This window comes from Monodelphis domestica, chromosome 6 (genome assembly GCF_027887165.1).
Source record: "Monodelphis domestica isolate mMonDom1 chromosome 6, mMonDom1.pri, whole genome shotgun sequence".
NCBI lineage: Eukaryota > Metazoa > Chordata > Mammalia > Didelphimorphia > Didelphidae > Monodelphis > Monodelphis domestica.
In genome coordinates this window covers 149,540,181-149,567,504 of record NC_077232.1, presented here as the reverse complement: position 1 = coordinate 149,567,504, position 27,324 = coordinate 149,540,181, and the positions used below count along the sequence as shown (strand labels likewise).

At 32.6% G+C, this 27,324-nt stretch overlaps 1 protein-coding gene across 12 annotated transcripts in view; it reads right to left on the bottom strand.

The window, feature by feature from the left end:
- Nucleotides 1-27,324, bottom strand: part of ADGRL3 (adhesion G protein-coupled receptor L3) — a 982,472-nt gene that overhangs the window by 68,191 nt on the left and 886,957 nt on the right. For 6 of the 12 annotated variants that reach the window (XM_056802666.1, XM_056802677.1, XM_056802672.1 and 3 more), the window contains 2 exons: nt 26,979-27,070; nt 2,514-2,540 (listed from right to left, as the gene is read on the bottom strand). In XM_056802666.1, coding sequence (XP_056658644.1) covers nt 2,514-2,540; nt 26,979-27,070 — 119 coding nt within the window. The remainder of the gene's footprint in view (nt 1-2,513; nt 2,541-26,978; nt 27,071-27,324) is intronic. The other 6 variants (XM_056802669.1, XM_056802673.1, XM_056802668.1 and 3 more) reach the window with 1 other exon arrangement.

Genomic DNA, 27,324 nt, shown 5'->3' with positions numbered 1-27,324 from the left:
CTTGACATATCTCTCCATATCAGTTTTACACTAATTTTTTACCTGTTTTTCTAATTTTCAAAAGCATCTCTAACATCTTGATTTTTTAAACTTTGTTTATTGATACTAATATGATACATATTGGAAGGAAATATTTTTTTGGAGAATCTGATGAGTTTTAAAGATTTTTTCCCCAATTATAGTGGCAGATAGAAAAACAGTTAAGTATCTAAGGACTTGAGAGACTTTAATCTATTCCAGATTATTATCTAAGAATTATTTATTACTCTGAATGGGGAAAAAAAAACCCTATAGCTTCAGATAACCTTGATTTTTAGTAGTTGGACTTGTTGCCTACTGTTAGAAGGGATGATTAGGTGCCAAAGAACTTTCACCTTTGTTGAACTATTAATTCCCATGGAGCAATTTGAAATAAGGGAATTAAAAAGGGAAGTATTTTTATTTATTATATAGAATACACTGGAATGGAAACCAGTTCCACAGTATCAGCTCCTTGTAACACGATTGTTCTTTGTAACTATTCTCATATTTCTTTAAAGGTCATCAAAGTCCTCAGATCTCTGGTCAGATGCTCCCATCCCCACAGCGTGAGAGGCCCATGAACCCCATAATAAAAAGACTACATTTCACCTCACCAGAGAATCTTGACTCCACATCTCAACACAGACACATAGCTTTTTTGTTTTCTGCTAAGTACAGTTTCTCTAAGCATTTTTGACTGGTGTTTCTTTAAAGCTACTGTCTACCTTCCTTCCACTTCAGTGGAGATAAAGTTTTCCATGTGATTTGTAGCTGTGTAGATAAAAATCAAACAATATATGATATGCTGCAATTGAATTCAGTGACATCTCTATGCTGGGGAAGACTGAGACTAAAAAAGCTTTTGCATTATGAAAGTTTTTCATTTAAGGTGAGGCATCTTTGAAACAGACTTTTTTAAAAGTAGAAAATAAAATATAAACAGCAAGAGGAATCTCAAGTTTATATTATAGTAATTTTGTGATGTGTGAGCAAGAAATGCTAAACTCAGAAAAGCCATACTTAGCAGATAGCTAAAATTATACTTTTTAATTGTTCAAAGAAAGGATTAGTCTATGCTTATGAGTTCAAAAGTTAAATTTAAGATGATCTTAATTACATATATTAGTTCATTGTATGGAATGTAGCCTAGAAAATGTGAATAAATCTTTTAACAAAATATTAATTGAAATGAGAAAAAATGTTGAAATGAGAATGAAGAACAGTTAATTATTAAAATCTTATAACAATTTATCTTTGCTGTTTTACTTTTTTCCCCTTTACTCAATCAGAAATTCGATCAGATTCAAATTTAAACTGCATACTAAATTTAATTTGTTTAATAAAAGTTAAATAACTCCAGAATAGTGAATCTATATAGATTGTTTTGACATATATTTCATTTATCCTTTTTTTGTATGTTTACAAAAGTATACTAAATCCCAAAGGGTAATATCTTATTAAACCCCTAAATTCAGTTGAGTGAGAACTTCTAGGACCAACTAAAAGTCTTCTTATAGAATTTATTGATTGGAAAGACAGAGAGAATATTCATTAAAGGAAAGCAAGAATTTTACTTTGACTTACATCAAGGACACTATGAGTTATTTAAACATTGCTATTATCCTGCAGAAAAATTAACTTTAAAACAAAGGGGCACAGTTGTACAAAAATGCAATGAGCTCTGCCTTTAAAAGGGAAAATAAGCAAAACTCTTAAGATTAAGTGAAAATGGCACGGGACGACAATGAAAAAAAAAAGGACTCTTCACCAGAAGAACAAACTGAAAGTTTATTGCAAAGTTAAGCTTGCATCCTCAGTCTTATTTTGTTGTTTCATGATAAGAAATTTTAGAGGTACAAAGAGTAGTTTTTGTTTTAAAGAGATTTAGCCTGTTTTTTTTAACATATTAGTACAGACTTGCATTTTTGCTCCAGCGATTTCTTTTTCTCCCCCATTCTTTCTTTTTAAACATGAGTGTTTTCCCCCCTTGGAAAAAATAGCTTTATAACTCAACTCAGAAGATATTTTTAAAAGTTAGGTCTAATTTGTAACAATTCTTTGATTTTATTATGAAGGAGCCTTTTAATAAATTACTACTCAATCATATTAACAATTGGAAATCTAAAATGAAGCCAAACATTGACAACAACAACACACATGAATGTAGACAGAGGGACACATCACGGATGAAAGAAAAAGCCATTCTAAGCCATAACAAGTCTGTACCACATGAAATGACTATGGTTATGACTGTGTCACTCAGTTCAGGTGGTATCCAATTGAAACAAAGGAAGCAGAATTGTTCGGCAATACACCTGCAGCATGTTTACTCTGCACATAAGCTGTATGCCTGACTGTTTTCCTGCACAGTTTGCTCTTCTGCCTCAAGGTGAATGACAGAAGTCTTAATGGTTTTTCAATACTGATTTGACAGCTGGTTCATGGGACCACACTGATAAATGGAATTTATCAGCCATTCAGGTCATTCTTACTTGATGAAGGGTCTGTTATCCTCATAGCTAAAGAATGCATAGACATAAAGACAAGAATACCAACATTAGCATATACTGACTTAAGGCATTTCATATGAAAAAAAAAATCCCAAGTCCCCAAAGGCTTAAAAGGCATCAAATCAACCCTGGTGTATCCAAGAGATAAATCCTAAAATTGCTATATGAAAGCTTAAATATTAATAATTTTTAAAGTTTCATAGCTATGTATATATCTATGTATATATAACATAACACAATATATTATATGATATGATATAATATGATATAATATAAATTCTTCATGGAAACATTTCTAGAAAATCCCAATACTTTTTTGGTGATGTGCTTATTTAGCCTTCTTGACAGAGATATTTAACTTCTGATGAGACCACTTTTCTCTAGAAAAATCCAAAGACAGAATCCAAGACAAGCTTGAAGTCCATTTAAAACAACAGACTCTAGCACCGTAGGCACATTTTTTCACCATGATGTTAGTTGCTGTGATTGCTTCATTATGAATATCAAGGTTTTAAGTAATTTTACCTCTGATTATGAGCTAGACCTGAACATTATCTTCTTTTGAAAATAATGAATTTAAATTATTTTAAAGCCATTTCTCTGATGGAAAATTTAAGAGGAAATGAACTACTTGTTCTCAGTTTGATAAAGGAAGGTTCTAAGTAATAAATTACTACATCTAAAAATAAATAGGTGAGAAAACCATGTATGCCACCCAGAAATATATTTTAGCTCCTGTGTTTTCAGGCCTGGGTGACTCCAAGGGTTTTGATTATTGGTTATAAAACGGGGAGAGAAAAAGAAACAGAACCACAATCTCCTATTATTTCCCTTTTTATGGAGCTGGTAATTAAACTACATATTAAATAAGTATCCATATTGTACACACACTATTAAAATACATAGTGAAAGTCAAACACTGATCCTATTTATTAACTGATTTTGTCCAATAACTACTTAAGTCATAGTTCTTTGTCTTGGAATTTATTTCAGAAATTCAGGTAGCTGATAATGAGTTAAATTTTAAAATCTAGTTCTTGTGCTAATCACTACTTTACTCTTGCCTCAAGGAAATCTGTTATCCTACAGAGATGTGGGTAGACACCAGACAGTCTTGTTTAATAGCTTTGTACCTCTGAGCCATCCTTCAAGGATATCTGGTTTGCTATACAAAGGGTTCTGGCCCACTCTCTCTAACCTTGTAGATAGGCTCAAATAATGAACATTTTGTAGTCACTGAAGGGAAAGAGGTTTTGTTTTTTTTTTGCTAGTCTTTCATTCCCAACTTCCAATTAATTATATTTTCTCCAATGCCCTGGCTATGTAACCAATCATGTTGTCTCACCCCCATCATGTCACCAACATAAACAATTGTTTTATTTCCTTACCCACACTGCTCTGTTCTTTATTCTAATCTTATAAAGTTGAGTCCCCCTCCCCAGGTCTTTAGCTTAAAGTTGAGATAGTCTATTATATTGATAGGGAAAGGCCCTGCTAATAAAATGGTATCTTGCTTAGAGAACATATGTCTCAGTCTATTTATTAAATTTCACTCACAACAACATTAAGTTGTCTCTAAAGTATTATGGTAGGTTTAATACCAAAATAAGAATATGTAATCCTTGCCTTCCAGGATAAAGGAATTTCAAATCAGATCATAGTGATAATTTAAGAAATGGAGTCAAAAGAGGAAACAAATTATAGATCTCTGAATTCTGAATAGGGAATTATGTTCAAGTGCATGTCAATAATAGCATTGCACAAAGAGTATAGTGTGAAAAGGGAAAATGTATAATTTAGTTAGAGACTGTGGAGATTAGGCAGGGAAAATATCATGTCTATACAGGAAAGGCAAACTTTTCTGAATCTTCATGGAGCCAGTAGAATTTTAGATATTTAAGTGAATGTCTTTTGGACATCACAAACTTGTCTTCCCATTGCTATCTTAAACTCAACCTATCCAAAACCAAAATCATTATCTTTACTCAGAAAATCATCCCCTCTTTTGATCTTTCCAATTACTATCCATGGTACTACTGTCCTCTCTATCACTTATTCTCATGACTTTTGTATTCACCCTATGTATCCAACTAGTTATTAATTTATTGCTATAAATTAAGAAATTATTATTTCTACCTCCCCAAAATCTTTCCATCATTTCCCTCCTTTCTTCTTTGACACCATCACCATCCTGACATAAGCTCTTCATGAAAGTACTAGTGCAAGAGTTTTCTGGGTGGTTTCCCTGGAACAGACCTTTCCCCTCTCTTGTCTATCTTCCATTCAAGCTGCCAAAGTGATTTTCCTAAAGCTCAGACCAGGTCTTCTCATCCTTCTTCCCTTTAACAAATAAACCTCATTGGTTCTGCTACCTATTACTTCCAAGATTAAATATAAAATTCTTTGACTTTTTAAAAATATTTTAAAATCTTGATGAAGTTTTTTATAATTTTTTTTGATATTTTAAAACTTATTTCTCTCCCTCTTCTTCCTCATGTCTCCCAACTTCCCCCAAACAGAGAAAGTAATATAATATTGACCATATATGTGATAGCATACAACATATTTCCATACTTATCATATGAAAGAAGACACAAATTGCTTCCACTAGAGAAAAATTTCATGGAGGAAAAAAAGTGGAGAATGGTATGCTTCAAATGACATTCAGACTCTTTGATGGGGAATAGCCTTTTTTTTTCACAAGTCCTTTGAGTTATCCTGGATCTCTGTATTGCTGATAATAATCTATTTACAGTTGATCATTTTACATTATTGCTGTTTTTCTCAGTATTGTTGTTTGGTTGATTTTCAGTTATGTTCAACTCTTCATGATTCCATTTGGGGTTTTTGTGGCTAAGATACTAGAGTGGTTTGCCATTTCCTTATCCAGCTCATTTTACAGATGAAGAAACTGGGGCAAACAAGGCTAAATGACTAACCCAGGGTCATGTAGCTAGTAAGTCTCTGGGGCTGGATTTGAACTTATAAAGTTGCCATCCTGAATCTAACCAGTGCTCTATGTAATGCACCACAAAGATGCCTTTTCTGAGTTTTAAAACTCTTCAGAAACTGCCCCCTTCCTAATTTTCTAGTCTGTTCCTTTCTCCCCTCCTTGTATTTTATAACATAGTAATAACTGACTTTAAGCAAAGATTACTTTAATTCTACTCTATATACAACTTGTTTGTATGAGGTTGCCTGCAGGTTGTCTCCACTAGAATGTGAACACCTAATGGAGAGAGCATACTTCTACCATTTTTGTACCCCCAAACCTCAACACAGAGACTGGCACATAATAAACACTTAAAAATTGTTGATTGATTGGTGGCTCTGGTCTGATGTAAGATAAAACTGTGGACAAGCAGAAGCATTACTAGTGCCAAGTAGCTTGTTTTTAATTTTTGTGATGTATGCTCAGAACTGACAAAGCCTCTTTATCGATGTTATTTTTTCATTTATTTAATTAATGAAAGAATATAATGTAATTATTCAATATTTGTCCTATTGTTTACTTTTTAGGTCAAGATTTTTTTCTCTTAAACAAACTTTCTTGAGAGCAGGGTACTTCTAAAAATGCTGAAAAGCATTTAATTTGCATAGCACAAAACCATGCAAAGAAGCATATTTAAAAGATGAGTTTGGGTTAATGAATACATATCAAAGGTATTGTAACAGATGATGTAAACTCAGATATAAACATTTCAGTTTTCATGAATCCACACCTCCACTTCATTGATATATACCATTAGATAACTTTCATAATTTACATGCTCCAAAATTCATGAAGAGTCATGTGTTTACATCTGAATACCAAGTAGAAATAAGGGTTGTATCAGAAGCATGCTTGAACTGCTGATTTTTAAGGAGGTGGCACATTCAATCCTTTGTCAATATCAATAAAAATTCACAGTTCCCTCTCACTATTGAAAGTTATGCTTCTACAAAAGACCATTTATTAATTTTTCTTCCAGAAAGCCATAAATAACAGACAGTGATTCAATACCTAATGATTATGAAAGGATAACTACAATATGCCAGCCCCTTCAATCATTTTGTCAGATTTTTTTAGTGATTTATAGTATCGGATTCTATAATCTTCCTCTGTCAACTCCTAATTAAATCAATGGTAGTTTTGTCTCTATAATGGAAAGTTATAATCACAATTGATTCAAAGTTTCTCATATTGTAAAGAGGCATTGCACAGCTAGCTTCAAGTCTTAATAGTTTTCATCCTTATGCACGGGTGATTTACTGATGAAATTTCATTTAAATCAACTCTAGCTACAGGCAGATTAAGCAAAAGAAATTCACTGCCTCCATTTTATTGCAGCAAAAAAATAAAACACTGGGCATGAATATATAAAGAACTGAAATGTACTCAGTATAAATTAATAAGAGCTAATAATCTTTCCCAAGTTTTATAAGAAGTACTTTGGAAAAAAAAGAAAGAAAAAACTGGTTGGCATGCACAATTTTCAAGTTTATAAGTGAGCAAAAGCTTTGAGGAATATGATAAAAATGAAAATATAATGAAATAAAAGTATAATCTTAAACTTTTGCATTTTCTTAACTGTTATAGTATGTTACATTCTTAGTAATCTATAAAATTCTCAGTATTATCTAAATCAACTGCTATCTGAAAAAATTTAATCAGGAATGTACTGTTATAGTTTCTTTCAAAATAATGCCTATATAACTTTGCCCTTTGTGTGAAAATTTCAATTTTTACACAATTATATGACATAATAATAATAATTCCCTTTAAGTTCACTCAATAGTAGTTCTACTAGGAAAAAAATATACTGAGCTTTAATTTTTTTCTCCTTAAATGAGAGGAGATAAAAATGGCACGTGAGTATGTGAGTGGTGTATAGTGATGTATAGACATAAAGCATCCTGGTAAATCTCATATTTGTTACTAAAGAAAGATGAGAGGCAAGGACGCATAAATGGTCATAAGTTTAGACACACAATAAACTTTTTTTAAAAATACAGTTGAAACATTTGAATGGGTAAAGGTTGTGAGCTTCCTTCTTGTGATTATAGGGGGAAAAGATATTTTACTTAATTTTGGGATAGTTATATATTCAACATTTATTCAAAGTAGGCCCCTACCTAATCTCTTAAATTCTTTTTTTATGTTATATAATTATGTTGTTATATACAGTTCAATACAACACTGCATCTTTGAGATGGCTCCTCCTTCTAATACTACAAAACACCCCAGCACATTTTTGATTTCTTATTTCATGCAATTCTTGCATATAGTCTCCAATAAATCTTTCACAGAGTATCTATCCAACTATATTTGTGGCCATTTTTGAGCTATTTTAACACTCATTAGGTACTAGTTAAACTTATCCACGCAAAATCCTTTACTGTTAATATCTGAACAAATTACTTCCTTTTCCTATCATAAATTTCCTGTATAATTATTCATTTATACAACAATTTATACATGTCCAAATTAATCATGTGCTACAAACTATGTAACCTCAGGGTCTCTCCATTGCCCTTTGGTTCACTGGCAAATGTGCGTCTTCCTAGTATATGCCATTCCCTGATTTTCATCTATATAGCATCACCAGAGGTTTAATTATAGTAAAAACAAAAAGTGGCATTGAGTTGTTGCTTTTGTTGGGCCACAGTTTGGAATCATTAAAAGCACTTCTCAGTTTCTCATTTGCAATATACTTAACTCTCTTCTTTCTATTTAACTTTAAGAATGGTTTGTCTGAAATGATAATTTAAGACAGGTGCAGTTGGACTATTAATATAGCTTCTTATCATTGCATGGGGAATACATATTCTTCATCCATTTTGTTTCTCCTAATTGTATTGTTAGGCTGATTGATTTTGGATGGCCATAGATTTAACTGAAGAAGTTCTCTAGTTATTTATGGTTTAACATCGACAGTAGAATATCATTGAGAAAATTGTGGGAATTGAGTAAGCCATACTGACTCAATTTCATGACATGATTCTGAAGCTAATTCAATTCCCTTTTATTCATTATTATATATTATTTATATAATATTCTATTATGCAGCTAATCCTGTCTTATGAGAAAACTTTATTTAATTATGGAAATTACAGAAAACTTTATTGCACTGTTTGAATTTAGCTTTATGTGACTGGGAAGCTGGACCATCTATACCTAGGTTATGCTGATCAGAAATCCAGTAAAGTGGGAGGACTGATGGAAGGGGTTTTCCCATAGTTATACATCTCAAACAATTAATATGCCTTATCTGAAAACTGGCCCTCTGCTGATCAGTTGCCATTCCTTTGTTTCTTTGCCTGAACACAGATACTTGGTGGGGTGGGGGTAGAATATCTCTTTTGCTGATTTCAGGGAATTGCTCCTTTTTGCTCCTTCCCCTCAACCCTCATCTTAGAAAAGCTCTTTTAATTTCTCCAATTAGATAGTGTATCTTGGTTTATAGCTCATTAATTGTTTTCTTTTAATATATAAAAATTTGTCTTCCCCTGTATTCAGGGTCCAAACTATGGAAGGCCTGGTTCCAATTTGTTATGTAATTGGCACACAATGCTTAATAAATAAATATGCTGGGAAGATCAACCCTTTTTTCTCTCAGTTATTTCATCTTTTACCCAACATACATTTGCAATCAAGGAGACTTCACAAAATAGAGGATTCTTCTATTTTTATTCTATTGGAACATGACCTCTAGAATAAGAGGCCAAAATAGTGTCTTTAGCAAGCTCATAGCTCCTTGTCATATGCCTCACTTTATAATGAAAATAAAATCACCAAAAAAACCCTATATTTCATTTTACCCTTCAAGAAATCTTAAATAATTTTAATATGTACTTGAGAGATATTTGTTAGAAGACAGTTATTTACTGATTCAGGTGTGTGTGTGTGTGTGTGTGTGTGTGTGTGTGTGTTATGATTATAAAAGTACAAATAGTAGTTTTTTGTATCTTTGTACTTTTCAATTCATCATTAACTTTGAAGAAGTTCTATGATACACAATAGACAAATTGTTTGAAAAAACTTTTATTTTCCCTTCTCATACTTCTGTTAAGGATGAAAATACTAATGTTGATCTTATAAATCTCATAAATACTTATGTAGATTCTTATAAAAATTTGTGGCAATGAGAAACCATACATCTGACTGTGTAATAATTGGTGTCTTCTAACTATACATGCCTTTAAAAAAATCATTCAGTATTTTCTACCACTTTCACATATGTTGTAAATGAATTCTATGCTTTCAAAATTGTGGAATAGAACAGATCTTTTCTGAGTATAATTGGTCTGATTGATTTCTGTACAGTTCAATTAAATATCCAGTGAGTTTATTCAATGCACAGTAATTTTTAATTTAAGACAACCAACTTCTTTTAAAATGTTCTTTCAGCACTTTTAAAGAAAAATCATAGAAAAGATTTCATTTTGAGAAACAAAATATTCATTCCAGAAATAAATTTGGGTGCTCAGGGGGAATGATGAAGACTAAAGTCAGGAGAAGTATGTTACCAGAAAAGAGGGAATTCTCCCATCCCCCATTAAAAACTTAAAGATTCAATAAAATTTAAGTGACAAATCTTAGAATAATAACAATACAAATAAAGAAGATAGTACATTTTTTTCTTTGAGTTGATCATTTTACTTAACTTTTGAAAAATCTAGATAGCTAGATATAGGTATTTTTTAAAAGATGTGTACTCTTATAATAATTACATTTCTTTTCATCATAGTAACAACAGCAAACACAAACTGCTTAATGGGTTTTCTTTCACACTTTCTGAATTCTTTCTTTTGTTCTTTCCTTCGTTTAAAACTTTTCCCTCCCATCTTTAATCAATAGTATATGTTAGTTCCAAGGCAGAAGAATGGAATAGCTCAGGGAAAAGTGTCTGAGGTCAAATTTGAACCCAGTACCTTCTGTCTCTAGGTCTAATTCTCAACCCATTGAGCTACCTCACTGTCCCCTTTGTTATATTTACTTTGACATTCAAATAACTTTTTGTTTTTCAAATAATATCTAAATAATTTCCTTTTTTTTCAAAACATAGGTACAAATAATATAGCTTCTGAATTTCAATTCAAATTATTCCTAAACTTTAGTTCTTATTAATTGGATTGTATCAGAGAGATGGAATAATCAGGGGACCTCTGACCCATTGATTTCTCTCCTAGTCTTCTTGAAATGTCAAGATTTAAGGAAGTGCTACTGAAATAAATGATCTGTTAAGATTTTAAGACAAAGTGAGCTATTATTTACACTTTGATTTCCCTTTGGAAGTGTATGAAAGCTCTTTGGTGCAACTTGATCCAATTTAAGGTAGCTAACTACTAATTACCTAGAGGAACAATCACAAATTTCCTTGACTTTATTAGGAGTCAATAGAATCAAGAGGTATCTCTGAGGGGTTTAAGCCCTCAGAACTATGAAAAGAGAATGTAGCTCTTGAGAAGAAATCACTCCTCACTTCTGGTATGTAGGAAGGATTATTCCCCCTCACCATCCTATTCCTAATAGCCATGGATTTTTCAGTGAAGTAAGTCAATATGTATGAGTCAATTCACTGAGCAAGGAGCAGACTTATGGAGCCTATTGGAACAATATGACCAATGGAACAACACCAAGAGGAAATCGTGAGAAAAGAAGGAACATAAAGACCTTGTAGCATTGGAGACATGAGTTTCCGTGGGCACATTGTCTGTAATATACTAACTTAAAAAAAAGTTAAACCCTTACCTTTTGTCTTAGAAATGATAATAAATTTAGATCCCAAAGTAGAAAAGAGGTAAGGATAAGTAATTGTGATGAAAGGATTTGCCCAGTGTTGCACAGGTAGGAAATATATGAAGCAAGATTTGAACCCAGGACCTTTTTTTTCCATACCTTATTGTCTATCAAACCAAGGCACCTAAGTGACCTTATATTAGCTCTTAAATTTTTATTGTCTGACTGGTATGTAAGCATGCAGCTCTCTACTGGCACTGTGTTGTGTTCTCTAACTGACTAATGGAATTTAAACCTAGAATATCTTTAAACATGGGTAGTAACACAATCTCTGAGAATGAGTTTGGGGAATGGTCCTAAGGAAGTTGTGTGATGTTTGATGATTTTCATGTTCTTACTTCACATCCACCATTTCTAAGAATTAAGGATAGAATCAATGACAAGAAAGTAATGCCAGCTTCTCTATGTGTTAGATACATAATACCGAGTATTGTGCCTTGTACATAGTGAGCACTCAGTAAATTCTGGATGAATGACCATATGAAAAAAGCATTTAGAATTTGGAATAGCTTATCTTGCATAATATTATTTATTTGTAGGTCAAATCTATTCAATATTTGACTTTATTCCAAATAATCATATTGATACTAGCATATAACCATTAAAAAAACTCACTAACAATGCAATCGCAAATTAAAAACATTACTAATCAAATGAATGCTTTTGTAATTAAATCACTTACATCAATGAATTTTTTTGCAGGTTACTTAAATGAAAAACCTGTAATACATTGTTTAACAAAAATTAACATTGTCATCTATCTGTGAAAAATTGGTTCTAGAAAAACAAATATTTTAGAGAGGGGGTCAGAATAAGAATTTAAGCAAAGCTTACTAAAGGGCTGCATAAGTCACACTACTGTGTCTTATATTGAGGGCCTGTCACATGTGTTCAGGATTTTGGCACAGATCAAGTGTAATCTATATTGACATAGACTAGGATCAATATTTAGTCTGAGGACTCTAGCCTGAAATTCTGCCATAGAATAAACAGTAAAGTGGTTGACTTCATTCCACTGGTGCAAAGAGAAAATTCAACTAATTGCCCACTTCTATGGTTCTACCTGGTTAAGCAAAAGAGTTGCACTGCTGTTTTGGGATACTTTATAACCACAGATCTAGAGCATGCAGAGGGCCACAATAGAAACTATTCAGTAAGATCATCCATCATCCAGGCCAAGAAAAGGCCATCGTCTACAATTTAGGACAGCATGTCCATTATCATATTTTCTGGGATATTAATATTTTTTATTCTATAACTAACACTATACATACTTGTATATATGCATTTATATTTATCTGTGCATTATTATTTCATATATATTACATATTAGACATACAACACAAACATACACATACCTCCTTGCCTATATTCTGTAAGGCGTGTGTGTGTGTGTGTGCGTGCAATCCCAATGTCTTTAGTTTGGTGGAATTTCCATTATTGGTATCTTTCCCAAGAAAGTGTTCCCAGAGCGATGGCTCTGTATAGTGTCCATATGAGCACTGCCTCCCTTGTCCTGATTAAAGATGGGTTCAACTATAAATACCCTGGTAGTTTTTTTTTTTTTTAGGTTGACAAATTAAAAGAACTCATTTGGTGTCATGGGAGAAGACCCAACATAAAATGAGTATATTAGAAATTTATGACCAGTTTAAGAGCAATCAAATGCCATCAAGTTGGCAAAACAATCTGAAATTGAAAAATCTAGCTACTTAAAGCTTCTCTGAAAGATCAATGACAACTATTTTAATTTAGCTATTGTTTACCTCAAGGTCCCTTTCAATGATGTCATACAGTCACAATATCGGTAGTTGGGGAATCATGACAAACCTTACATTATGATGCTACTTTGGTAGGACATGATTCCACCATGGTTACATTGATGACTTGTTCCCATAAATCTCTATTCATTGTGAATGTGATATGTTTTTTTTTTCTCACCACCATTCTTGGCTCTTTCTTTTGATTCATGAAAAAGGAATTTTATTATAATTGCCATTTATTCTTAAAAACTATATTTATTTGCTTGAATTTATTTGAGCCTTTTGTTCAATGTATGTATTGACACTTCACTTTATTTGATTAGTGTTTACTTGATTTGTTGCTATATTCTAATATCCTTCTAAAATAAACATTTTTAGTCAATGATTTCACTACAGGGTTGGAAAGAAAAGGTCAGAAGTGGCTGATTGCTGCAGTCAAGTATGTTTCTACCCTCTGAACAAACACTTTTAAAGGCCAGTGCTTCAATTACTGATACATTAAGAGGTGCTAGCTAATAAGCAATTGATTTTAATCAATTTAAACAACTGATTAAGTCAGTAATTAGAGAGTAAAACAACAGGAAATAGAGAGCAAAGAGCTGGACATTTTTAAAGGGGCAACAATATAGCACCTTAATTATCAGTTTACATTAGCTTACTCACACTGTCTCCAAAGCTATATCTTTCTGACTCATCCAAGTAGGAGGTCTGTCGAACATGTACAGGAGTTACATAGTTAATTTTAATGAATAAACATTTAACATCCATTGCTATGACTCTTCCCAAAATTAATTAATCCTAAGGTACATTTAACAATATCTTTTCTCTTTGTACCAATACAACAATTTCTAACACATCCTTTTTTCTTCAAATTTCTTTCCCTTCTCCAATCCTTCTTAATACTACCAAATAAGTCTTCCTACTGTATAGATATGATTGGATAATACTTGTTCAGAGATCTTTAATAATTTTTATTCTTTGCTAAATAAAGTTCAAACACTTTAGATTGATATTCAAGGCCCTCTAATCTGGCTCCAATATACTTTCCCAATCCAATCATACTATTACCCAACTTAAGATACCACACACCATTCCTGTTCATATTTTATGTAACCAAATGAGTCTTTTTTTAGCTTGAAGAACAGCAACAAAAATGGATGGGGGGAATCACGACTATAATAGTCACATTTATTCCCATAGAAGATATATGAAAATATACTTTTTTTCTCTTCTTTGTAGAATTGATTGAGGATGAGTGTGGAATATTGGACAGGTAAAAGGACAAAGAGGAAGTCTTTGCTCTCCTGGATTGTAGTGCTCTCAATGGAGCTCAGAATGTGTTGTGGTTCCCCCTATGGGGCATTACCACTTCATTTTGTATCTGCTGCTCTGCCTGGTTTCAACTCCACTAGACATGATACTCCTTCTAGACTGTCTGTGTTCATCACTTCTAAACTCACGTGGCTGAATTAGCCCCTGATGGACACCAGCTCCTTCAACCTCCTCTCTCCTGTGATTAGAGATTGTGGGTGGAATATCAAACTTCTCCCAATGTCTTCCTTTATAGAGAACAGAAACTGGACTCTCAGCTAACTCTACTTTGTATTACTACTTTGTCTGCTTTCAGCTACAGAACAAAACACTCCCTGCTCCACTCCACTCTCTTTCCTGCTTCCTCTTGTGAGTTCTCTCTCCCTTTAGATTATAAGCAACTTGAGGGTAGGGACTCTCTTGTTATTCATTGTATTCTCAGTGATTAGTATAGTACTTGGCCCTCAGTAGATGCTTAATAAATATTTATTGGTTGGTATGTTGCTTAAATTGCTTAAATGATCTCTAAGTGTACCTTGTTGAGATAAGATATCATCTTCTGAATGCTTACCTGTGTGGGAAATTGCCTCAAAGATAATTGGTCACAGAGTCAAGTGTAGCCACTAAGGAACTTGAGATACACAAAAAACTTGATTGGGACTTAGGGTCAGGCACAAAATCAGGTGACCCTCAGATAAGTCATTTCACCTCAGTTTAAAAAAAATTTTTTTTAATTGATTAATTAAGAAAATTTTTCCATGGTTACATGATTCATGTTCTCTCTCTCTCTCCCCTCCTCCCACCCCCCTCCCATAGCCAATAAGCAATTCCATTGGGTTTTACATGTGTCAATGATCAATATCTATTTCCCTATTCTTTATATTTGCACTAGGGCGATCTTTTAGAGTCTACATCCGCAATCATCCCCATCAACTTATATGATCAAACGGTTGTTTTTCTTCTGTGTTTCTACTCCTACAATTCTTTCTCTGGATGTGGATAGTGTTCTTTCTCATAAGTCTCTCACCTCAGTTTTGTGGGAGAAGTAGACAATGACTCACTCCCCCAACACCATGAATTGCAAACACATAGTCTTCATCTACCTTGTTGTAAGTGAGCTGTGTCCTTCAGTGTTTCATTCTCAACTCTTACCAGAACCAAGACAGGGACTAAAGGTGTAGGATTCCATAATCCTGGGAAAGTTTTCCTTGTCTGGTCCAATTGGAAGATTTCTTTGATTGGATTGAGATGATAAACCCTTTTATCTATCTCCTTTAGTTAAGAATACACATTTTCCCCTCCAATAAGTATACTGTTCTTTTTATATAACCATTTTGCTTTTATGAATAGCATCTTTCTTATTTAGTTCCACACAATGTTTATAGCTTATGAATTCTGCCCTAAAAACCCAAGATATAAGGAGATTGTCAAGTCATGTACCATGTTATAATCTACCTCAACCAGAGGGAATAAAAAGCTACTCATTTCACTCTTAACTGACTCCTGCTGCTATTGTGTGACCTCTACCTCAAGAACTCAGACTGATTAGTGATGACCCTCTTGGGTCTCTAAAAAATTGCACTCCAGTTTCTTCATCCTTAAAGTGTGAGCCGTAATGATTATATTGCCTACCACTCAGTGCTGCTGCTGTGAGAAAAATGCTCTAAAAATCTTGAAGCACTTGATATAGGCAAGCTATAACTGTTTTTGTGTGAAACCCATTTTCACTTACACATATGCATTCTAAATAACTGTTTGAAATATAGATGATACCTATTAAACCTCAAATGAGTCTTCCAACAAGGCTATTTACTCCTTCAGATCTTGGCCAGAAAACATTTTGCTAGGAAAAAAAATGGCTATTTTCTTTTAATCCACACAGCAGGCACTTAATAAATGTATGATGGTTGATGGGTGGAATCTATAATATAACTCTGTCATTCAACAGAGCTTTACTGATTTCTCTTAAGATTCTAGCTAAGGGGGAAACTAGGTGACTCTGTGGATTGAGAACCAGGCCTAGAGATGGGAGATCTTAGTTTCAAATCTGGCCTCAGACATTTTCTAGCTGTGTGGCTAGTCACTTAACCCCCACTGCCTAGCAGTTTACTGCTCTTCTGCCTTAGAACCCATTCACAGTATTGATTTTAAGATGGAAGGTAAGTTTTTTTTTTTAAGATTCTAGCTAAGGAAGGGGTTTAGTAATTGAAACATATTTTGAGGCAATATCAGTAGTTTCAAAAAGTTCAGATTTAAGATCAAGATACATTTTATATTCTGTGTCAAAAATATACTTTAAAATTAGTAGAAATGGGGCAGGCTTTTCAAACAAATGGTAGGAGAAATATTTTTGTATAATTTATTTACTAAATTGTATATTGTTTTCTAAATTAAAATTTCTTTCTTATTATGAATTTAATCATTGACAATCTAGAAATGCCTTCATATATTAAAAAGGATGGTATAATAAACCACAAATTATCTCATTTTTTAATTAAAAAGTATACGTTAAAGTAAGCTAGAAAATAACAATATTGCCCTTTTAATTCATTTCCCCTACTAAACTTATTTTCTTCTTCAGTGCTTTTTAAGTGTTTCATTGATGCTCTTTTCTTTCTTCAAAGGGGTATAATTTTCAGCAATTTTTCTCAAACAAGTTAGTACCTTGGTCATTTCAATGGTTCATGAAATCCTAATCTCATCAGTGTTGGTGCTCCCTTAACCAATACAGACCTTAAAAATGTGCCTACCTTAGGGTGTCTAGGCATCTCTAAGGCTGAAAAGAAAATCTTTATCTGTTGGCCAACTTTATGGTAAAAAGACTCTTCAAATATCATTATATTAGTCCTCAAACAATAGACATACGGTCCATCTCAGGACCCATGATCTAAACCATTCCAGCTTGGTAGGATCTGAGAGAGAAATTTCAGAAATTTCAGAAAACATCTAATCTAATTCCTTATGTAATAGAAGAAATTTGTAGCTCTGAAAGGTTCAGAATCCCACTTTGACAAAGGCTTAGTAAACTGTTGGTTCATGGGAACTAAGAATGGATTTTACATTAAAAAAAAGTATTTGATAATATTTAGAATGTAAAAACCAGTCTTAGCTAACTGGATATACAAAGAGAAGCAGCAGGCTGTATTTGCCCTTTGGTCATAGTTTGACAATCCTGGCTCTAGTCAATAGGATGGTATAAGTAGGAGAGTTTAGCACTAGCTCAATGCAAAAAGAAGGCATCGAGGTAGCTTATTAATGAGAGATAACTGTTAAACATACACCCCATCCTGTGTGTTTATGTACACACAGACACACACATTTCAATGTACTTTTAGATAACATAAATTGTGATAAATCACATTAAATTATTTGTCTTACTTCTTATCAATAGTAAACATTTTCATTTTGTGTGTGAGCCAAAACTGGTCCAATGATCATTTTCATTATGATCCTGCAAGATTATAAACTCAGCATCCCAAATGCTAGCAAAAGTATTACTAGAATATAAGCTCTTTGGTGGCAGAGGTAGATTCACTTTTTTATTTATAACCACAGAGCCAAGCATACTTCTAGGAACCTAATAAGTTATATTTTTGGATAGAACAAAGATTTATAGGATTTGAAGCCAGGAAATCCTCAGACTAGATAGGCAGAGAGAATAGGGATAGGGCCTGCATCTTGGATTTCATTGTTATAGGAAATACCCAAATGAGAAATTTCCTTCATTAGTGATGACAGGAAACTGTGACTTAAGTCTTAACTTATCAAAGTTGCTTAGAGCATCGTGACTTGCCAAGGGTTACACAGATATTATGTTTTAGAGCTGCATCTAAAATGATGTTCCCTAAAAAAATGATTCCCCAAATAATTCATTTGGGTTTACTTACATGGATTCCATCTTTTACTTACTGAGATAAAAATTTTACATTTTGAAAGCATATAATAGCTCCTGCAGAAAAGTTTATCATTACTTTTTTAATCAGAACAATATCTATGAGTTTCATACAAAGCATATAAACAAAGATCCTGTAATCCAGTAAAGATAGAAAGTAACAGAGGAATAAGGATAATTTTTCCACAGAACCTGGTTTTCATTGGACTTCTATTATTTGGAGACTTTATGGTCCTATTATAGGGCATGCACTGGATAATAAAATTTATACCAACTCTAAAAAGAACAAAAGACATATTACATATTAGTGGGTTTTGTTAATAGCTTTAAGAGTTGAGCTGTTTTGTTAAACAATTTTAAAATGCTTAACTTGAATAATATTCTGTATTTTTAAAAAATTGATATCAGCTAATGTAAAAAAGTTGATGCATGTTTCAAAAGATTTCTATACATAGTCTTCTTTCCTGCTGGTGCTCAGCACAGGGCCTGGCATATAATAGGTACTTAATAAATGATTACTGAATGACTAATTTTTAGTAATTAACAGCAGAGAAGTAGCAGGTTAGAGAAAGGATGATCTTATAGTCCAGAAGACATCAGTGTAAGTTCTACCTCTGAAAACTAAAAATATGGACAAGTTATTTACTGATTTTAGTGCCTCAAGCAGCTCTCTAAGACAAAAGTTCAGGAAGGTCCAATGACCCATTTACTAATCTGTGTGACCCTGAGAAGGACACATAACTTCTGGCAACTTCAGTTTCTTCATCTGTAAAATGCAGGATTTAGGCTACATGATATTTAGGTTTCCTCCCAACTCGAATCTATAATCCTATGAGGTTATAGACAAGCCGTCAAGTTACATTGTTTGAGGAAATATCCATACTGGAAGTTCCCTATGCTGAGGAACTCATGAGTGTGGCAATAATAATAATAGTCTAAAATCTACAATCTCTCTTTTATGACTGCAAATTCAAAATTGTACACTGGAATTACCAATAACATCACTTCAAATTTCTAACTTACTGGATTAAAAAGGTTCAATGAAGTTCTTAGACATTTGTGTTTTATGAACAGTACCTGCAATCATTTATATGAAATATAAATATGACCTTTTAAGTCAATAATCTTGATGAATGCTTTCAGAGCAAGGCCTTGAGTATTTAATATCTTCTGAGATCAATAAGTATTGAGCGAATTGCTTTAAAGGAAGGCACCTGTCTATGGAAAGATTATCATTTACCTCACAAATCAACCCTCTTGCCATCACTGCAATATTATAAAGGGTAGGAAAATGAAAGTGATATCACATTAAGAAAACTATTCAACCAGAACCGGACATGGTCTAGATGACAAAGCAATCCATTCAATATTTAATTGCTACAATTTTATATTTCAGTTACCCCTTTCAAATATTGTAATAGGTCACTACATTTAATATCTTTTTTTTTATAACTACTAGTGTCTGGTACAATTCATCCTATAGATATGAATCAGAACACAGAGCATTTGGCTACATAGAGAGAGATTAGAGAGATTTTTTTCTGATTTGGAGTGATTTTGTGTGCAGGGGGTTTATGGAGAAAAAAAACATTTCACCTTTGAACCAAAAAGACAAAGGGAAGGCAATAATCTCTAAATTTCTTAAATACTTTTAAATTTTCACATAAAATTAAAAACTATGATAGCTTATGTTTTTGCTTGAAAAATATTCATAGGTGACTACTGCCACTTATCAAAGAGATTCAATTCTGTTAGGAAAAAACCATGTCTGCTATATTTGAAATAGTGGTAGTTGTTGCATGTTCCCTTTATGACCAAGTTAACCATACTAGTAACATGTTTGAGCTGGCCAATATATTAAATATTTTTTATGTTTTATTTTACAAAATGTGTCACAGAGCAACTATATAGTAATATGTAAATTTTCACTCACAAATTAGGGATTTTTTAAACCAAGAAATTAGTAAAATTAATTCCTGAAAGTAATAAAGGAAGAAATTGAGAGAGAAAAGTATAAAAAGGAATGATCCTCTTAATTACAATACTCATGTAAAATAGGGGGAAATGTAGCCCCTAATGTTAATGTCATTGGTGTGAACTAAATAAAAGAGAGTGCTGAAATGAAGGCAATCAACAAATGACAGTTTCTGGGGGAAGATGTCAGAAATTCTGAAGCAAATCTAGTTGGAATCCTGAAGCCTTTAAATAATGCCATTTTGACCAAAGCATAATCCACCTAGTTTGGAATTTTTCTTAAAGCTCATCTCTCCTGGGTTTTCCTTTTGACTTTTAGTACTAGTGGGAAAGGGAGAAAAGAAGCTACTGAAAAAGCTTTATCACAGGTTGAACATGAACTGTTTTCTAATTCAATATAAGAAATTTCAAGAGTTAAAATTTGGATTTTGCTCCTTGTGTTGTAAGTAAATATCAAATGCTAAGGGACTGGCATCAATTAGCAAATTACCTCTTCTGACAGTTAACCCAGTGACTTAAAAGAGTAAACATTTCTTTTAAAATTTGCAGTTGAAGAGCAGTTAATTATGAATAATTGGAATCTTTCAAATACTGTATCATACTTATAATATGTGCTTACATTCAATTAAGTTTAATTGAATATTTTTATAGTAAAACAAACATCAGTTATGTAAATTTCTAGGATGTCTGCTCAGTATTGAAGATTTGCACAAAGGTTTGGAAGTAAAATAATACATAATATTCTTAAATTAATTTTGCTTTTTAATTTAATGAAATTTAATAATTAATTTAATTAACAATAATTTAGTAATCAATTAAATTAATACCTTAATAAGAATAACTAAATTAAGAAGAATAAAGACATTCTAGATTTTTCCCCATCTAATTTATAGAAATTTTCACAAGAAAAGATGGACAGTTTTTTTAAACATAACTCCTAAATCCTAACTATGATACTCACAGAGGGTCAAATAATTTCTTTTCAAAGAACTCTAAATGTAGAATTAGGAAAACTTACAAAATTGGCAAGTGCATTATATATACAGGAAGAAAAGTGAAACTAAGAAAAAATAAATGATATACAATAATGTTTAGAGTTCACATTTTCTATTATTTGCAACTGTTTTTTGCTATCTAAGTATTTCACCATGATTGTCATAACTACTCATAGATATGAGAATAACTTAAATTTAGCTAAAAATTCCAATAGAATTAACCTCATTACGTAGTCCAAAAAAAGTCATCAAAGTAAAGGTTACCTTCTTTAAGAAATAGAGTAAGATATGATAGGTATCATCATGATGAAGATTTTCTTCATTCTCCCAAGACATCTAAAAGAATATACCTATTCCTACATAACTTTAAATATGGCAAGTATCAAACCTTATTGAGAATTTTGCCCCTTCACAATGATTACATGAATTGCCTTAATTAATTAATCATGCCACCCCTGGAGACAATTCTTTCATTATGGGACCAGTTTAAGTTTTACTATGATCCCCCAGATGTGATTGCTATAATTGTTAACGACACGTTAGTTCAAACAAAATCATTTATATGTCAGTAGGACATTGATAGGTAAAATGAAAACCTGAACGATTGGGCATGATTAGACTTAAGGTATAAATATAGACACCAGAGAAATGACACTTCTTTCAAGCTCACTAAGCGTGTTTGTGTGTGTGTGTGTGTGTGTGTGTGTGTGTGTGTGTGTGTGTGTGTGTGTTTTATCATCAGAACTTAGATGATCAGGGGGGCAGCTGGGTGGCTCAGAGGACTGAGAGTCAGGCCTAGGGATGGGAGGTCCTAGGTTCAAATCTGGCCTCAGACACTTCCCAGCTGTGTGACCCTGGGCAAGTCACTTGACCCCCATTGCCTAGCCCTTACCACTCTTCTGCCTTGGAGCCAATACAGAGTATTGACTCCAAGAAGGAAGGTAAGGGTTAAAAAAAAAAAAGAACTTAGATCAGTTCTTAGCATATAGTGGGTGTTTAATGAGTGTTTATTGACCAATTGATTAATACAAAAGCAAAAATTTTAATAAAAATGAGAAAATACTACTATACTATGTGCTTCACAACATTGTTAAGAGAAGAGTGGCATTTAAACCTTTTATTATTTTTAAAAATTGTAAGCCCCAAACCAAACTCTTTATACTCTTTATATTAAGCAAATCAAGTGGAAAATAGTAACAAAGATTCATTACAGTGATCTAACAAAGGTCTTCTGTTCCCTCTTCTCCACCTCCTTTCTCTAATGGAGGTGTTTGCTAAGGTTCTCTCCTGGGTCTTCTTTTCTTTCCTTTGTTTTTTTTTTACACTCTTTCCTTTGGCACTGTACTCACTCTCTCAACTTCAATTGTCATGTTTACACAATTGATTCATAAATTTGTATCTCTAGCTCTGACATTTCTCATGAGCAGAAGAACCACACCAGAAGAACCAGAACTTAGAGTTCATTTTTAACTGGATAGGTCCACCAGTACTTTACACCAAATATTTCAATACCTATTCCTCCTTTTACTTGATGATTAAGAAGATGTCAGCATTAACCAGGTCTACCATTTCCAGAACAGTGGGTGTTATCTTTAACTAGTCTCCCCTTTTTATCTCCCACATCCAATCAGATGCTAATTCCTTTCAATTACACCCCCAGAACATCACTCTTATGCAGTTCCTCACTCCCTGCTAATGCTGCCACCATTATAAAGCTCAGTGTTAGGCATACAGAAGACTTAAAAGAATATTAAATGATTGACTGATAATAAAAGGTCTTATTTCACTACATGCCTAAACTATGGCAATAGTGTACTAACTCTTTTCCCTAACTTTTCCATCTCTCTTTTCCAGTACTGTCTTTATACCACTACAAGAATAATTTTCCTAAGGCTTCAATCTTGTCATTTAATTCAAGTCCTTAAAAACTATTCTCAGTCTTCTCATTACAGAACTGGTAAATTCAAATGTCTTTGCCTGCTATTAAAGATCTGCCATAATCTGCTTATATTTCTAAACTGCTAGGATTGTATACAAGTTTTTCCAATTGTGTTATTTTGTTTTTTGGGGTCATTTGCTCCTTCTTTTTTCTTCATAAAAGTTAATTTTTAAAAAATAAAATGAGTTTTATGTTTCAACTCAATTGCTTTGTTGTTCAACAATGATTTTTTGAAGATGAATAAAATTGACAAAATATACAACGCTCTAAAATACGTAACCTTATGTCTGATTTTGGTTCAGACTGTCATTTTTTTAAGAACCAGTATTTATTTTCAAATTCCATAATTTTAACATTTCACCAAAGTTAAGTATGTAGTTAAAATTTTAAAAGATGTGACTGCACTAGATAAGAGTTAATTAGTAAAGAGTGAGGAAGTGTTTTGTTGTTAAATTGGTCCAAAGAGTATTATCATGAATGCATTCTTCAAAAGAAATTGCAAAAAGCAGATTAAAACTGTTATGCAAAATAGACATTCAAGTTGATTTTTTAACACAGTGAATACTATAAAACAAATACACTAGATAGTTTTAAAAAAAGTTAAGTAAAATAGAAGTTAAAATAACACAATATTTTATATTATGCAAAACAATAAGATAAGAAGAATCATTTTTATTTAGCAAGACTAGAAAAGATAAGGTGTTTTAAATAACATCTACACAATATTTTACGTGTATGTAACCAATTCTAATGATTGTAATACAATGCAGACACAGATGTACCAGGTGCCTATAAAATATGATAAGATCAATGAAATAACCTGCTGAATAGCTGGTTGGCAAATTTTAAAAGGTAGTAAAAATAAGTATAAAAGATTACTCATGGCAAATAATTGCTAGCTTTACCCAATTATAATTTTCCTTAAATTCCTTTGCTCTCTTGACTTGATGAGGACAGGTAGTTTTAAAAACAAAACTAAATCTAATAACACAAATACTTAAAGCACCTGAATTAAATTCAAAATCACACATAATACAAATGTGCAATTTATACTCACATAATATTAGAGGTTATAAATTTCATTGTTGGAAAATAATTTGCTATTAATTTATCAATTAGAAAACACTTTCTTCTGTAAGAAAAAGTTACTGAATTCTCAATAGGGGAGAGAAGTACTTCTACTATTCACCATTTGTTCTTAATATTTAATTTTGTTTGCTGAATAACTTATGTAGATCTTAATTTGGATATTAATGATCTCAATAACAAACTTGCTTTTCCTAGGATAATCATTGTTTTGTAGTAAAGCAACTGAAGTAATAGATTAATTTATAGTATATATGTCAGCAAATAACATATATATGTACAACACATATATATGTACACACATAAATATATGCATGTATATTCAATATTTTTAATTTCATCCAGATGCCATATTTATTTACTTAATAATGATTAAGAAGTGACATGATTTATTAGGAAACAATACTAGAAAGCAGAAAACTTATGCTAATTTTAATATAGTATTTCTTCACTCTTAAAATCATCTCATGTCCATCTTACTAACATGTCACTGATTATTGTAGTAACATTTCCTATGCTTGCTGAAATCACCAGGGAGATATTACATTCACCTAATTTTCCTCTGATTTTAGCTGAATAACCTATACATATATTTCTGTTTTAAAGTACATATAAAACAACCAATTAATAAAATGAAATTTCATGGAAAGATTTGTAAATTCATAGTAGGCTTTACTCTCTATAAACACTATATTTACTTTTCTATTTCTTTTTTGAGAATGAGGCTACCTATCTGAAAGTTTTACAGCTATGCCTGCCCCAGGCCCACTGCCGGCCAGCACAGAAGTTTTGACCTACTCCCATTTCTAACCTGAGCCAGTTTGTCCCTCCTTATACAGTCTGGTGGCCTTCTACTCCCACTGTCTCACCACTGAATGGTTTTAGTCCTCTGTAGCTTAGTACCCCCTTAGTTTAAGTGATCCACCAATCTCAATCTCTTCCCAAAGTGGAAGAGAAACAGGTAAGTGGCAATAGGGCTAGAAATATCTATTTTCTCAATAAATGCATGTTATGATATTACTACTATCATGTAGGAATTCTCAACATTTTTTGATGTTGAAATGGGTGGAAAAGTAAATATTTCTGGTTGTCCATATTTCCAACTGGTAACAATAAACACATGACAGCCCAAATATTTGTGAACTTTAAAATTATTCTCATTTGGGGTTATGTGTAATTATTCTATGAAAAGCAAACATGTATTCTTTAGAAATTATTTATTCTCAATATGTAAAAACAATCAAAATCTACTAGGCAAATAGGATATAAAAACAGGATTGGTATCCTTTCAGGACATAGGTATATTCTTACAAAAAGAAATAGTTTCCCTGCTAAAAATGTCATCCTTTTTCATTTTATTCTTTATTTTACATGTCTATTTAGTATTTTTAAGATCCTTATGCAGACCTAAAAGACTATTGTTAAGTGATCTAGCCAGTGCTAGAGGCGAGGGGAAAAATTTTGGAAACTTTCCTTTGTTACAACCCTTATGCCAGCCCCCAACAACTTTACCCTTTTCATTCTACCCTTACTCTTTTCCTTGAGCTACAAACACCTACCTGTCCAGCATTTCAAACTTTGGTGAAGTGAGATATATGGAAATACTCAATTCAATTCAGCAAGCAATTTTTAAATACCTGCTGTGGTCCATGAACCATGCAGATAATAGGGAAAAGCAATAGTGGGAAGAGGAAAGAATAGCAAAAGACAAAGGATTGAGAGGAGGGGACAGTGACCTTGGGAGAGAGGGGGGGTGTCGTTTATACCTTCTCAGATACATAAGAACATAATTATAGCTCCCCAAGATGTAAGGAACTCATTTCTTCTGTTCTTTGTAGATTTAGGCACAGGGCCTTGTTTGTAAATAATGCAATATCTTTGCGAGAGAAGTTAGGCAATGCCACTTTTAAGTCATTGTAGATTGTTGCACCAGTATGTGTGTATACATATATTTTGGGGAGCAAGAAGGAAGCATAATATAGTTTACTAATGCAAGGAAGAGTTCTGTTTAGGTTACAGAGCCTTAAGGAACATCTGAAGACAATTCCTCAAAAGGTAATTTTGATCTAGTATTTGTGAAGAAATCATATATTTTAATGTGGGATATTTAACATTAGACTATCAATAGTTCTAATATGTTCCAGAATATGAACCACCCTTAAAGGTAAGGTTAATTTCTAAAACTTAGTGACCCACTGACAATCGAGAAATTTAACAAAATTCATTTAAAGTAAATGTATTAAATTTAATAAATGCATGATATATTTTGGCTAGGTGGATATGCAAAGAGAACTACTACAAAAATCAAATAGCAAGTACCAAATAACTGTAGTTAATTATAAACTCAAATCATTCTCTTTTCCCAAAGGGTACAGTTATTAACCCTAAATGACCAATTAAAATAAAAACTATTTAGAATTTATGCATTGGCATTTAAAATAAAATCAAAATTATCTTAGTTTTGCTTACAAAGATAAATCTAAAAATAACTGCTACAAATAAGTATTTAGAAGTCAAAGAAAGTCGCTTCAAAGATAAAATTTCATTCCACTTATTCTCAGTCAGAATGAGCTGCTTCAGCAATATTCCATAAAGACAATACATTACCCTTTCCTTTCAGACTGAAGCACATAACACTATTCAGGGCAAAAAAATAGCAGTTCTATGTAAGCAGACCAAAGAAAAGGGAGGGAAAAATCACTTACTTGATGTTATCAAGACAGCCGGATTCAGGTTTCAATATGGCCGTATGATGAAACATCTTATATAAAGCAATCCCAAGGAAGATTACATTAAGCTGGAATATAAAAGGTTGTGTTATGTAGCAGAACTGGAGTGGAGAAGTAGTAAGACTACTCTCTGTAACAGATGAGTTGCTCTGGGAAATTAGCTCTCACTAGTTTTAAAGAGATTGAATCACAGATGATTACCTAGTATTTTAGTCAAGGCAAAGAGCCAGTTAGGGGAATTGGGACACCACTGCGTTAGGTATCACGATGGGGCCAACTACACAGAAATACAGAACCAGTCCTGATGTCAAAAGAAGCATCC